This window comes from Sarcophilus harrisii, chromosome 3, assembly GCF_902635505.1.
Source record: "Sarcophilus harrisii chromosome 3, mSarHar1.11, whole genome shotgun sequence".
In the NCBI taxonomy this organism is placed as follows: Eukaryota; Metazoa; Chordata; class Mammalia; order Dasyuromorphia; family Dasyuridae; genus Sarcophilus; species Sarcophilus harrisii.
In genome coordinates this window covers 178,396,018-178,411,724 of record NC_045428.1, presented here as the reverse complement: position 1 = coordinate 178,411,724, position 15,707 = coordinate 178,396,018, and the positions used below count along the sequence as shown (strand labels likewise).

Below are 15,707 nucleotides of genomic sequence, written 5' to 3'. Positions count from 1 at the left end.
CTCCAGCCTTTCTTTACTCTGAATGTATCATCCTTCTTCAAGTGTGTTTTCTGTAAACAATATATTGTAGGATTCTGGCTTTTAATCCAATCTGCTATCCACCTCCACTTTATGGGGGAGTTTACTCCATTCACATTTATGGTTAAAATTATTAATTCTGTATTTCCTGCCAACTTGTTAACACCAGATTATGGTTCTCTCTTTCTTTTCCCTTTTTGCCCCCTACCCAGTATTAAACTTATGAGCACCACTTGGCTCACACAGTCCTTCCTTTTTAGGATCCCTCCCCCTTTAGAGTCCCTCCTCTTTTCTTAAACCTTTCCCTTACAATTTCTGTATTCTCTTCTATTTAGCCTACTTCTTCCCTTTTTGCTTTTCCTCTCCCACTTTTCAATGAGGTGGGAAAAGTTTCTCTGTAAACCAAATTATCTATTATTTTATCTTTGAGCCAATTCTGATAGAGTAAGATTCATACTATGTTCATCCCCCTCCTTTCTTTCCCTCAGATGTAATAGGTTTCCTTTGCCTCTTTCTGAGATGTAGTGTCTCCAGTTTTCCCTTTTTCTGGTACAATTTCTTTTTTATCTCTAGGTCCTTTTTATATTATAACAGTACAACCAAATTATACATATACCCTTCATGTATACTCCTAACAGAAATACAGTTCTAAGGAGTTCTTTTTGTCTTTTATGTTTCTCTTCAGTCTTATATTTGGAGGTCAAACTTTTTTTTTAGCTCTGTTTTTTTCATCAGAAGTGAATGGAACTCATCTATTTCATTGAATATCAATCTTCTTCCCTGGAAGAAAATGCTCAGTTTGGCTGGGTAAGTTATTCTTGGCTGCATTCAAAGGTCCTTTGCCTTTCAGAATATCAATTTCCAGGCCCTTTCATCCTTTAATGTGGATGCTGCTAGAACCTGAATAATCCTTATTGTGGCTTGTCTATATTTAAATTGTTTTTTCTGTCTGCTTGTAATATTTTTTGCCTTGGTCTGATACTTCTGGAATTTAGCCACAATATTTCTTGGAGTTTTGATTTTGGGGTCTCTTTCAGTAGATGATCGATGAATTCTTTCAATGTCTATTTTATCTTCTGTTTCTATAACATCTGGGCAGTTCTCTTTGATGATTTCCTGGAAAATAGTGTGTAGGCTCTTTTTTTCATCATGGTTTTCAGGGAGTCCAATAATCCTTACATTATCTCTCCTAGATCTATTTTCCAGGTCTGCTGTTTTCCCAAGTAGATATCTAACATGGTTTTTTTTTCCTATTTTTTTTTTTTGTTTGTTTTGCTTGATTGATTCTTGGTGTTTCCTTGAGTCATTCATTTCCATTTCTTCAATTCTGATTTTAACGAATTATTTTCTTCATTCACTTTTTATATCTTTTTGTAATTGTCCAATTGAGTTTTTTTTTAAGTTTTCTTCTATGGAATTTTTTTCTATTTCTCGAATTTTATTTTTTTAAGGAGTTATTTTCTTTTTCCAATTAACTAATTCTGTTTTTCAGGGAGTTGATTTCTTTTTCCACTCTATCTTTTAATGAGTTACATATCTTATCCAGATCATTTTGCAAAGCTTCCCTTCCCTTTCCCAATTTGTCTTCTCCCTCTCTTTTAAGGGCCTTTTTAATTTTTTCTATGAGAGCCTTATGTGTTGGGGACCAGACCATTGGTCCCCATATCTTTGGGTTTTCATCTGGAGACAAATTGTTTTTAGTCTCCTCCGGGCTTGAAATCTGCTCTCTTTCAATATAGAAGCAATCTATAGTTAGAGCCTGCTTTGCTTTTTAACTCATTTTAACAAAAAAAAAAGTAAAAAAAAAAAAACTTTAAAAAAGCTGCAGTCTGATTTTGGAGCAATGTGGGGTTACCGAGCTTCCTCAACAATAACAGGAAATATCAGTAAAGCAGCAGTGGGACAGCAATGGCTGCGCTGAGATCAGTCTGTGTTCTGGGATCAGCATCTTTCCTGAGATTAGCGGTTGCATGCTGAGATTGTGCTGAGTCCTTCCTGGTGTGGGTGGGTATGTCCAGGTCCTGAGAGACTCTCGTGTTTTGGGGTTATAGTCTTTACCCTTTTTGTTTATAGCTTTTCTGCTGATCTACTGGCTTGCTGGTGACATTCACACCCCCTTGCCCTCTGGTTTGCTTAGTGTGAGCTGTTTTCCATGTTCTCACTGCCTACCTGTCTGATTCTGTGCCTAGCCTAGCCCCATTCTGTCCCCAGGCACAAGCAAAAACAGACGTCTTCTGGCAAATTTTGAAATTATCTTCTGTTGGTAATGTGTTGTATTCCCAATATTCAAGGATTTTGACAGTCAAGAACTAATTCTGGGGCTGTTTTGTAAAAAATAGTTTGAGGATAAAGAAGAGCTCAGAAAAGACACACGTGTCCTCTCCTCCATCTTAGTTCTGCCTCCTGATTGCCATATTTTACATTTCTTCTATACAGCTAATATTGTTCATCTATCACTTTGATTCCCAAAATGAGTTGTGCAAAACAATATTTTTTATTAAATATGTTTATTTACAAAACATATGCATGGGTAATTTTTTCAATGTTGACTCTTGCAAAACCTTTTGTTCCAAATTTTCCCCTCTTTCCCCTGTCCCCTTCTTTAGCTGGCAGATAGTCCAATATATGTTAAATATGCAAAACAATCTCTGGAGTTGTTTTTCAATATGAGTAGTTCTTTTCCAATTTACTTATATAAACCTTGATTTTCTCATCGGTAAAATGAAACTGTTGAAATCAAGTTATTTCTAAGTCATTTTCCAGATCTAGATCTGTGAATGGTTTCTTTCATATGAATTTCCAATATTTTGATGTTATATACATTGCCAAAATATTGCTGTTTCAATTAATCAATAATCATTTATTGAATGCCAGCTAATATGCTAGGGCATCCAAAGAGAGGCAGAAGAAAGTCCTTGCACTGAAGGGGCTTATGATCAAATAGTGAAGACAGCAAATATGAACAAATATGTGTATACATATATGTATGTATGTACATATGTGTATTTATATTTATATATGTGTATGTTTGTATGTGCATGGGTAAATATGTACAAACAATACTTAAAAGACAGAAAACACTAAAGTTAAGAGGAATTGGGAAAGTATAGAAAGTGGAATTTAATTGAGGAATGAAAATAAGCCATGGAAGGTATGCATTCTAGGTATGGGGAACAAGCACAGAAGATGTCCTGAGTCAAGAAATAGAGTGTTCTCCTTGTAGAACAGCAAGGAAATCAGTATCACTGGATTTAAAAGTTTATAATGAGAAACAAGGTATAAGAAGATTGTAAAGTTAGAAAGAAGTTAGGTTATGGAGGACTTTACATTTTAATCTAGAGGCAATAGGGAGCCACTGGAGTTTACTGAGTTGGAGGGTGATATGATTAGACCTACAATTTAATTAAAATAGCTTGAGCTGCTTAAGGGAGAATGTGTAGAGACAGTGGAGAGACTTTTAATTTCAGAAGAGAGAAGGGAATACATTTGAGAGATATTGCAAAGGTGGTATTGACAGACCTTGGCAACATTTTGCCTAGAGATACATGAGGGATAACTAGGTAACAAGTAGATTATAAATCTGTGGGACTCAGAGAAAGCTGTTGCCCTCTATGGAAATAGGGAGGGTAGGAAGAATAGAAGTTTTAGGAGGAAAGGGTGAGTTCAGTTTCAGACATGTTGAGTTTAAAATGTATATTAGACTTCTTTTTCAAGAAGTCTGAAAGGCAACTGGAGATTCAAAACAGGAGATCACTTTAGAGATTTGGACAGGATAGGTAGATTTGAAAATCATCAGCACAGAGATGTAATTAAATGCATGGGAGCTGTTGAAATCATCAAGTGAAGTGATATAAAAGAAGAAGAGTTCTCAGAACAGATCCCTATAGGACATATACAATTAGAAGGTATAGTAGGAGGATCCAACAAAGGAAACAAAAAAAAGTGGTAAGAGATATATGAGGAAAAACAGGAGAATGACAACAATAACTTTCTTTCAGTGATGTGTGTGTGTATGTGTGCATGCGTGTGTGCATGTGTATTAGACGTAAATGTTTCAAGTATTTGTTTCTTTTGGCTTGTCTACAACTGGAATCTCTATATAGCACCTCAGTACAAGTAGAATTTAATAAAACTAGGCTCTTTGAATGCTACACAAATCATTTATTCAAGGAAGAGAAGGAAAGGTCTCTAACTCGGCAATCAAGTGGCTACAAAATAGCTCCACTTCAACAGGGCCCTATTTGGCAATATAAATGGACAGTTAAGGTATTTATAACTAGTATATGGTGTATTAAAAATGTATTCTTGTAGATAAGACATGTCATCAAAATATATTTTCAAATGACATAGTTTCCTTAACTATAAAAATAAGGTTTGAAATTTTATGCTTCAAATTTATTTATTGTGTATTCATATGAAAAAATTGAAAGTTTTCATTGTCATGTATCACTGCTTTGCCTTTCATGATTTAATTCATTTTCATCTCATAATGTCCAGGTTTTATTTGTGATATTTGATGCATATACCTAGCATATAGTATGAAAGACGCAGAATAAAACAGGGCTATAAGCTTTAGAAACAAGGCAACTGGTGGATTTGACAGTTCTGTTCCAAATTAATCATTGTGTTTTGAGTTGCTGCTAATAAAAAAAAAATGTGTTGTCCACCTCCAAAATAGATGTTCCTTTTTATTTATAAGCTGATGAAATATGCCCAGTAGAAAATAAGACAGATGGGTTTAAGAAGCAAGATATTATCTCTATTTAAACTGCCTATTGCTTTTCTTTTCCTTATCAAATGACTTTTACAAATGAACAAGTTTATATTTCAAAAGTTTCAGTTAACTATATTGTGGGGGGGTTTGTTGGGGTTTTTTTCAATTTTTGCACAAATAATGTTTTCAGAATAGTAAAAAGCTTCAATCAACATTGAGGTGGTACTGGAGAGGATGAATCCTTCTTGAACCAAAGTGACAATAAATTTTTTGCACTACTTGAAGTCTTTATGGAATTTAGATCAAAATGTTCTAATTGAGATGTGAGGGGGAAAAAAGAAGGATTCCAGAGATAGGATCTCCAACATAGAGTAGGAGAATATTCCCTATACTATTAGGATTTACAGCACTAGCATTCTCTTAAATCAAAAATTGTTCTTACAATATTAAGTGAGACCTCTGGTCAGCAAAGCACTTTTTGAATCTGTAGTTTGCACAGAGAACTGAGATAACTTCCCTAATTACAGTTTATATCATAGTCATCTTGTTGATGAAACTATTGGTTTCAGTGATGACTCTAAATGGAACTTTATTGAAGACAGAATGGTTCAAAATTTAACAATTTGTCTCCTAAGATTGGTACAACAGCTGACTGTGAAACAATGCTATAGAATATGCATTATTTTCCAATTTTATTCCAAATTGTATTAAAGACCTTGATTTTAGTATATAAGTTCTGAAATCAGATTTTTTTTAAAAAATAGACTATCACATATGTGGTTCCTTATCAAATTTCTTAATCTCCCAACAATGTCTAATAACCTATTTGATGAATGGGGAATCAGAATAATTTTGTTTTTCTTGAAAAAGGCTCATTCTGTCATGGATTCTATGACCCACTCTACATGCAAAATGAAGAAAATTATCCTTTTAAAGCTGTTTTTAAAGAAAGATGCTTTTTCATTTTTAGGTTACATTTTGAAGTTTCTACAAGTGCTTTTAATAACATTATCAACATTATTTTAATAACATTATCAGAATGAATCTAATAGGTAGAAAACTACAATCTGAGAAAAAGCTGTATGATACAAATGAAAATTCAACTTTTTTTTTTTTTTTACTGATATCTAACATAGAAACTGACTATAGTCCTGGAAAAAGTCCAACAATCCTTTGCTTGAGTAAAGTACACTTTTCTAAAAATTTATTTGTATATTTCATAAGTTTAAAATCAACTAATTATAAAAAGCTACATTGTTTTCACTAAGAGAGGTTTATCCTTGATTATACAATATGTAAAATCATTGTGCTCACACTGGCAGGCTAAAAAGATTTGAAATAATTTTAACTACAAAAAGACCAGCCACTGATGGAAAAAGCTGATCCAGGGCAGGAAAGAAAATATAAAACATGCATCTCATTATCTGTATATATTTCCTTTGATCCACAAAATAGAAATGTCTTCACATTATTTTAAGGTTTAGACATAAAGTGTGAAGTATAAAGTACAACTTTTCATTTTTCTGTTGTACTATCATAAGTCATATGAGATAGATTTTTGAAATGCATGAATTTCTCAGAATGAGGTAAAATATATCAAAGTATTTCTATTTAGTCCCAGTCAATTAGTAATTGAAGAATTAGTTTCAGATTTAATGAACTGAAAAATCAAATGAATATAGAAGTGTCATACAGATTGTGAATCTCGGGTACATAGCAGATTATCTAATTTGCTATGCACACATATATTTATTATAAGTTTTAACTGTAATGGAAATTGTTACTAAAGTTTGTCTATGTTTTGGGAAATTATGTTACATTATAAATCAAAGTGGCATGACAATAACTTATCAGCAAAAAGCATCTGCTATATAGGGAACTATACTTTAAATAGAATTTTTACTATTTGAAAATTGCTATTCTCATAATGAGGTTTGACAGATGCTGTATGTACTTGAGAACATTACCTTTGCTTTAGACAAGTTGGACTATTTTAATTATATTTTATTTTGAAGATAAATGATATTTTATTTTTCCAATTACATGTAAAGATGTTTTCAACATTCATTTTATAAGATTTTGAGTCTTACTTTTTGTATATTCTTCCAGTCCCTCCTTTCCAAGAAAATCTCCTATACATGTGCAATTGTGTTAAAGATATTTGCACATTAATTACATTTTCATTGTATTTACACAAGGCAATCTATTTATTACATTAAACTAGTGCTAAGACAGCTAAGTACAAAATATTGTATTGAAATGTTTTTTAAATGTGTTAGGTGCTTGAATGTTTAATGTTAATTTTACAAGTTCCCAATTCCAAAGGGAAGTTCTGATGTTTATAAAGTTTTTTTTTTTTTTGCAATTTTTATCATTCATTTAAAAACTAGATTTCACAATCATCCCCAATTTATAGCAAAAATAAAAAATGATATATGAAAAAAAGATTGCTTATTGGTAATGGGTAAAAACTGAAGAGCTGTTCTAGCTCAGTGATCCTTTGATGCCTTTTTGGAAGTATTTTCATGTATAATATAAAAATAAAGTATTACATTTTCCGTCTCATATTTTCATATGAGACATATTCTGTCTCATATTCTGTCTTAATTTATATTACTTGACACTATTCTTTCCTTAGAATTTCCTGATGGAGGTGAAAACAATTTTTTTAAAAGAGATTGTATCACAACTTTTCTTCTTTTAAGATCCAAGGCAAATGTTAGCTGTTCGATTTAATCCTCTCTGATTTCCCTAGATTAATGTCATTCCTCCCTCTTTAAATTTCCTTAGACAACTATGTCTGGACCTAATCTTTGTAATTTTTACATTCTATCTTATATCATTCTTATTTTTTATCTCGTTAAATTTTAAATTCATAAAGCATAGGAATTACATTGCATTATTTTTCATCTTGCCAACAGTAGGTGTTTAATAGCTACTGAACTGAATTTAGTATATTACATCTTAAGAATGGAGAAGCATCAAGATTCTTTACTTACAAAATGAGGAAGTTGAGTATAAGATAAATAGGGTAGTTTATACATCTAACATTCTAGAATTTTGATTATGTGCATTCAAAAGATCAGATTTTATGGATATTATCCTGAAAATAAAAATTATTGACCTAAATGTCGTAGCATTATATATGAATAATTCTGAAAAGCAGAAGACACATTTCAAAAATATTACATCAATTTCTAAGATATGGTTGGGAGAAAAGTAAATACCATTAAAAACTGCATTAAGTTTTGCTGGTTCCTGGCAAGTCATTTTGTTCAATGCAGCAGTAATTTAGCATGTAGCTCTCTGGAATATCTATTTTCTTAAATAAATTCATTTCTTTGTATTATTATTTTTAATTTTACCATTTTACCTACTTAATAGATTGGCCATAAGCACTGCAAAACATTGAATCTAAATGGGCAAAATAAAATGCAAAATAAATGGTATCACAATCACAAATGGTTTTCTTAACATTATTCTCTATACTTTTTAGCTAATTAGTATATATAAGGGATGATAAAATATTTATAAAGTATGTTTAATTATTTAAACCAATAGGATTCCATATTGTTACTAAAACTACCAAGGAAATATCTACTAATATAAACTCATTAGCTATAAATAGCTTAAGCAATTTGTTTGATGAGATATTTAGAAAACACAAAACATCAATTTTCTGTGTCAAAAGTAATAGTTGTTCCAACTCTCCTGCCTCATCTTATTTCAAGTAACTATGTACCATAACATGAAGATGTTAATTTGATTGCTAAAGTATTTAACATACATTTACTTCAAAGCATGCAGACAATTAGCATAAATCAATAAAAAATGACTCCCTCCCCCATCAAAAAATAAAGCTGTGACTGAAAATAATTAAAAATTAATAGAGGCAGATAACTAATGCATTCCTCCATAAACCTCAAATATAAATATTCTCTGAACAGGGTACACCAATTATTGGGATTTAGAGATACTCCATTGAAGAAAAAGGGAAATTTATTATGCATATTTTTAAGTAATTTCAGTCGCACACTTTATTTTGGTATCCAAATAATTGCTTGTATAGCAAAAGTTGCTATATGTAGTTTATACAAAGTGATAAGGTAATGAAAGAGTTCAAGTTTCTTGATGGCCAAACTCTCACTAAATATGTAAATATAATATGATATGGGTGAACAATTAGTTCATTCAGTCTAATATTGCTTGCATGGCATATCATTGCATAAAGCCATGCTAAATGGATAGAAGGATGGTTACTTACCAACAGGGCGAGCTGTAGACATTACAATGGTGTGGTGAGAACATAAAAAAGAAATTTAAAAAAAAGAAAATTGTCAGAATGCATGATGAGTAATGTTACATTTAAGAATGGACAGTAGAGTGAATTTGAAACTTACAAATTTCATTGTGATCAGATCTTTGGATTATTTCTTTAAAAAAACAATAAATACATGAGCTATCTTAGAAACACTTTCAGTAAATCGATTTATATTTTGGATAAACTTATATGACATGATTAATTACCACAGTAAATACCTCTTTAGAATGGGACTATGCTGTCCTACAAAATATTATAGTATCTTATGGTAATATTTATTCAGATTAGACTGCCAATCAGGTGCATTTTAAGTATAGCCAGTCAGCCATGTTACAAGGACTTTGGAAAGGTCTGTGACACCACTTTCACTAGCTAGTAACAGCACATAATTTTTTATTCACTGAAAGAATTAATGAAAAAATATCACAGTTTTAAGCAACCTTAGAGATTTTAATTCAATAACTTCCAAATTACAATTTAGTTAAATTTTACTTTGTGATAGCTATAGCAGAAGAAAGATTCTTATTTTTCAGCAAAAAAGTATGATTGCTAGAATACTACTATCATAAAAAGACAAGAATATTAAGAGAATCTCAATCTCAAGAAGTTTTAAAAGATTTAAGTAAAATTTAAACTGATCAATGAATCAATAGCTATAATTCTGGACAAATATTACAAAATATGTAACTGCATTATTTTTCTCTTCAGAAGAGAAAACATGTACCTAGCAATATTTATAATTTGGAAGTATATTTATTTTCTGAAGTGTGAAAAATGCATACTCTTAATGATACCATGTTGGTGTACTTACACATGTGACCAAATAAACTATCTCTGTACTATTGATATTGCCACAATAAAATCTGGGGAGCATTTTGTTTCTATTTGGTTTTTCTTTTTTTTAAATATTAGGTATTTACTAAATGTACAATAAAAATATTGATACAAAATAAAAATTTGATAGCATTTCCCATGCATTGTAGGGATTTCAAAATCACATGATTATGTTCCCTATTTTCAATGTGGATAATTAACATCAATTCCAGTACCAAAGTGTAAGTTCTGTGTTTTGAAACACATATAAATTCATTCAATGGACTATGGTGGGTTAGTTAATTTTAACAAAAGGAAAAACATTTTGGAGAAAAGACAGTTCTCACCTAAAACCCTTTTATTTACCTTTTCATTCCTAAAAATAAATTAAAATAACTACTCTTGTGATATAAATAGCTAGTATGAAGTTTTGAGAATTAGAAATGAGATTTCTCCATCTTTGTGCCAATGTATACTATGAATGACAGTTCACATCATTTCACTGTGAATTTTAAACATTTTTGTGACTTTAGTGCTTCATATGCTTTGCATTCCAATATGTTATCCCTTTGAAGGCAAAAAATAATAATAAAAAATAATCTCTTAAAAAGATAAAATTAATTCTTTTCATTTGAATTTAGGGAAACTCTCAAAGTACAGGATTTTAGTGTTGATTAAAGCAACAAACTAATTTTTAGAGAAAATAATATACATATAGGAATGAGTATGGAAAGAGTATGTATGGGCTCTGAAATCAGATGATATGCATTCATAGCCCACTTGTGATACTTACTACCTTTGTGACTTTGCACAAGTGACCTAATCTCCTAGGACCTCAGTCAAAATATCAAAATGAGGAATTTGTACTAGATGATCTCTGGTGTCCCTTCTAAATCTTGATGTTTGATCCAAGGATCCAATAGAATTAATGAGGAATTCAGTCAAATTGTGTTTATATACTGCTACATAAAATTTTTGACTAAATTATTTAAGTGTACTGAAGTCAGAGAAAAGCAACTATACCAAGAAAACTACAATTTCATAAAAACGTTAAAGCTAGAAGACTCATGAGTAATGTTAACCTAAAGCAATGCAAGGTTATAATTCTGGCAAGAGCAAAAGCATAAATAATTTTAGTTAAATGTTCATTTTTTTTAAAGTCATATAAAGAATAATGGTATTCTTATCTTATGGATATTAAGATACCTTTTTCATGTTGTCTAATATGAGCCTCATCATAATATTTTAGCAGATAGATTATATGAAAAAAATTTATCTTTTCTACATTGAATTGTTTTGTAGAGAAAAGTAGCTGATTGCCATTTTTAAAAAATCAGTAAATTAAATTGTATGTTCCTGAATTAAATATGTGAAAATAGAAATTGGCCTCCTCAGTCAATTGATTCCTGTAATCTACACAGTCCAAATATTCCACTGTGTGTATGAAAAGGGAAACAATGATAATGACACTTTTTTCTTTGCTAATCTTTCTCAATGTTAGACCAGAAACAATCAAAATATACTATTAATATTTAATATATTGGTTTTTACATTTAAAATAAAGGTGTGTAGTTATCAACACTGTTAACTACATATTTATGGAAAATATTGTCTTCTATTTTGCAACTCTCAGTCAACAATGAATTCTGGGGCGAGGGGAATGAGCATTATACTCAGATTAAACTCATAATGATGAGATAAAGATTTTTAGAGAGCTAATTAAAAACTTCAACCAAAATAACAGCAAAACAATTTGATTTTTTCCCCTAGAGATAAAAATCTCCTTTTTCATGGTTTAATAGTATAGGGTAAAATTTAGTTAAAATGAATAAAAATGTTTTGTGAAATGTAGTACTAATTCTAAAATTTTCCAATGGAAAATAAAAAGTAATTAGATGCAATTTTAAGTTGGCTCCAGAGCTCCATCACAAGCATTTTATATATCAAACACTTATTTAAGGAAATAAATGGATCATATTTTCTTAACATTTATTTCATTGGCAAATATTTTCCAAATAGGAAACTACTCATCTTTCTGTTATCCAGTAATTTAAAGAAGAAAAAATTACTTTGTGTTCAATTATGACATTCATATTGTATTGTGAAAGCTTTTGAATATTGACTTATGACTTACTAGAAAAAGAAAAATAATCTTCAGACCAGAGCAGTAAACACTGACTAGAAATTTTTAAAGAAAAAATGTATGGGATATATTAGGAATACTAGGATTCAGAAGGCCTAAATTCTAGTCTTTTATCTTTCACATAATCTTATGAGAGTTACTTTATCTCAAGGATATTAATTTCCTCATATTTGAAGGGAAATTTTTTTGACTATATCACCTATAAAAGGTGTCTTCTAGATCAGAAATTTTGATACCATTTTATTTGTATGGCAAAAGAAAAGCACTGGCATGAAGGACGTACCTCTTCAATTATTTTTAACAATCAGGTTCCCACAAAATAAATATATCTTCAAGGAAAATATCATTTTATTAAAATGCATTTATAATATGCTAAGTGATGAAAATAATTGAATGAATGAAAAAAATTAATATTGACTAATATGGCATGATGTTATTTAATATATTTTAAAAGAGGAAGTGAAGATCTTATATGTGTTTTAGAGAAAAAGACAGAAACAACACATTTCAATTCTTTGAAAAATGCAAAATATTAGTATTGGATGTACTATTATAAACCTTGTAAAAAAGAGATACCTCCATATTCACTTAAACTTTCTTGAGGGCTTTGAGCTTACAAATATGTACAAGAAAGAAGCAAGTGTTCATAGAATTATGATTGTTAATTTAGTGGATGGGAAAGAAGTACAACATAGGCTTGAACAACGAAACAATACCCATTCCCTTTCAAATGACTCTTTTACCTAAATACAAATAATATAAATGGAAAAGACACCAATTCAAAGAATGATTGGGAGATAGAAATATATTTGCAATTTTGTGTGAAATTATATGAAATGCATCTATTGTACCTGTATAATGACACTTACTTGGTGCCTTGAAATATTTATATTTTCTCATGTGGACCAAATGTGTATACCTAGGGGGCAGTTAAGTGATTGCAATACAGTTTAAGGTCAAGCATTATGTTAAAGTCTTCTCTCTTACATAAGTATTTTCACTGATATATATATATATATATATATATATATACACATATATATATATATTCTACGATAGCGATAATTCATGATTTTCATCATTAAAATGTTTATGATAGTTCAAATTCACACACAGTTAAGAGGGAAGCAAAATTAATTACAATGAATTAGTAAAATTAATAGAAAAGCAAAAATTTTCGTAACTATTGATCCATGACAAAAAAAATCACAATGCTAAGTGCTAGACTAGAAAGAATCATAGCAATTAGTTGAAATACTGGTATTAGTAGTAGCTAGTGTAATATCCTATTAACTTTGAACATTTTTATTTTAAACAAAATTAGGTTACACATTAAATGTCTCTAAAAAGTTTGAAGGAATGTTCATTTAAATTAAAAATATAAACTAAACCTAAGAATTCTTTTTTAAATACATCTCAATGAAAAATAACATTAGAATATGTACAATTAACTCTAATCAGATGAGCAAAAAGTCAAGGAGAAAATTTATACAGAATAATAACAAAGTTATGTGATATTAAAATTTACTAAATTACTTATTCATTAATGTTCTGATTAATTTTTTTAAAATCCTAAATCACTTACCTCTAACAGTGAGAGTAGCAGATGCTTCCACTCTTCCAACCCGATTCTCAGCAACACACATATAGGTTCCCTCATCTGAACTCATAGCCTTTTTAATCCTCAATGTGTAATCATCTTTGATGTCGATTCTAAGTCAGAATAATAATTGTATGTGATTTAGAAACTGTTTGAAGACACAAAAGTTTCTCATTTGGATAGTATAACAAGACTACACCTAGCATATATGTCGCTGAATGATTAATTATATAAAGTTAGATGATACCACTTATTGTCATGAAATATTCATTGTGTCATGCAGTAGTTAAAAATGTTTAAAGCAATATAATTAGTTTTGGTTCATATATGTCATATCAAAACATTATCAATGAATTAATAAATTAAAACGCATTTAGTTAATTCTGGCTGTGTGAAAGGTACTAATCATTTAGAATATAAGCAAGAAACTTTTTTTTAAAAAGTATCTGACTTGAATAAATTTCACAATTTAAATGGGGGAGACCATATGTTCATATATAAGGGTGAGTGGTATATATAAATAATACACATGTCAAAATAAATTAACATCCTTTTAAGCTATTGATATCATCATACAGTAAAGTACATTAATATTATTTATTATAGTGTTTTAAATATAATGTAATAGATACATATGATGTATATATGTGTATATATGCTGATAAATGTTGACAGCTCTTTGTAAAAGAAAAAGAATGTAATCTTTAAGTTTAACATATATTATTTACATTTATCTCTTCCAAAAGTCTAAAAATTAAACAGCAAGTGAAAATTGGAAAACAGTATGGTAGAAACTAGTTAATGACCAACACCTAATCCACTATACCAAAACAAGTTTGAATTGAGTTCATGATTTAGATATAAATGGTGATACTACCAGCAAATTGGGAGAACAAGGAATAGTTTTTCTCTCAGATCTATGGAAAAGAAAGGAATTTTGGCCAAAGAAGAAAAAAAAAATATTATGAAATGTAAAAAGGATAATTTTGATTACATTAAATTAGAAAGATTTTGTACAAATAAAACCAATGCTACCACAAGTAGAAGGGAAGCAGAAAACTGGGGGGGGGGGGAATTTTGTGTTTAAGGATGCTCATAAAGGCATCATTTCTAAAATATATAATTGACTCAAATTTATAAGAATAAATTGAAAAATGGTCAAAGAATATGAATAGCAAATTTCAGATAAAGAAATTAAAACCATTACTAGTCAATATAAACAAACTACTATTGAATAGGAAAGTGAAAATTAAGAGAACCCTGAGGTAGCACTTCATATCTCAAGTTGGCTAAGATGACAAGAAAAAATAATGATAAATGTAGGAGGGGATGTGGGAAAACTGGAACACTAGTATGTTATTGTTGGAGTAGTGAACTGAATCAACCATTCTGGAGAGTAATTTTGAACTATGCTCAAAGGGCTATCATATTATGAATATTCTTTGATCTATGTATCTCAGTAAGATCATAAAAAAGGAAACTAACACACATGTGCAAAAAACATGTGAATGTAATGGAATACTAATGTTCTATGAGAAACAATCATTAGGATGATTTCAGAAAGGTCTGGAGAGATTTATGTGAACTGATGTTAAGTGAAGTGAGTTGAACTAAGAGAATATTGTACATAGCAACAAAAATCATGTGGTGATCAATTGTGAATGGACTCGGCTATTTTCAACAATGAACTGGATTCATTCAGGCCAGTACCAATTGACTTGTGATGGAGAAAGCCATCTGCATTTAGAAAGAGAACTTTAGGGACTAAATGTGAATCACAATATATTTTCACCTTTTGTTGTTCTTTGCTTATATGTTTTTGTTTTCTCATTTTTTTTCATTGTGCAGCCATGATAAATGTGGAAAAATGTTTAGAACAATTGCATATGTTTAACCTATATTGGATTACTTGCTGTCTACAGAAAGGAAATGGGTAGGAGGGGGAGAAAAATCTGGAACACAAGGTTTTGCAAAGGTGAATGATGAAAAATATCTTTGCATGTATTTCAAAAATTAAAAAAAAAAAAACTAAAAACAAAGAAAACCAACAACCAAAAAAAAGTAAGATTTTGTAGTATTTCCCAGCTTCTAGAGTTCA

At 30.1% G+C, this 15,707-nt stretch overlaps 1 protein-coding gene across 11 annotated transcripts in view; it reads right to left on the bottom strand.

Moving 5' to 3' along the window:
* Nucleotides 1-15,707, bottom strand: part of ROBO2 (roundabout guidance receptor 2) — a 606,204-nt gene that overhangs the window by 230,842 nt on the left and 359,655 nt on the right. For 8 of the 11 annotated variants that reach the window (XM_031958824.1, XM_031958826.1, XM_031958829.1 and 5 more), the window contains exons 6-7: nt 13,595-13,722; nt 8,997-9,008 (exon numbers count right to left, since the gene is read on the bottom strand). In XM_031958824.1, coding sequence (XP_031814684.1) covers nt 8,997-9,008; nt 13,595-13,722 — 140 coding nt within the window. The remainder of the gene's footprint in view (nt 1-8,996; nt 9,009-13,594; nt 13,723-15,707) is intronic. The other 3 variants (XM_031958825.1, XM_031958830.1, XM_031958834.1) reach the window with 1 other exon arrangement.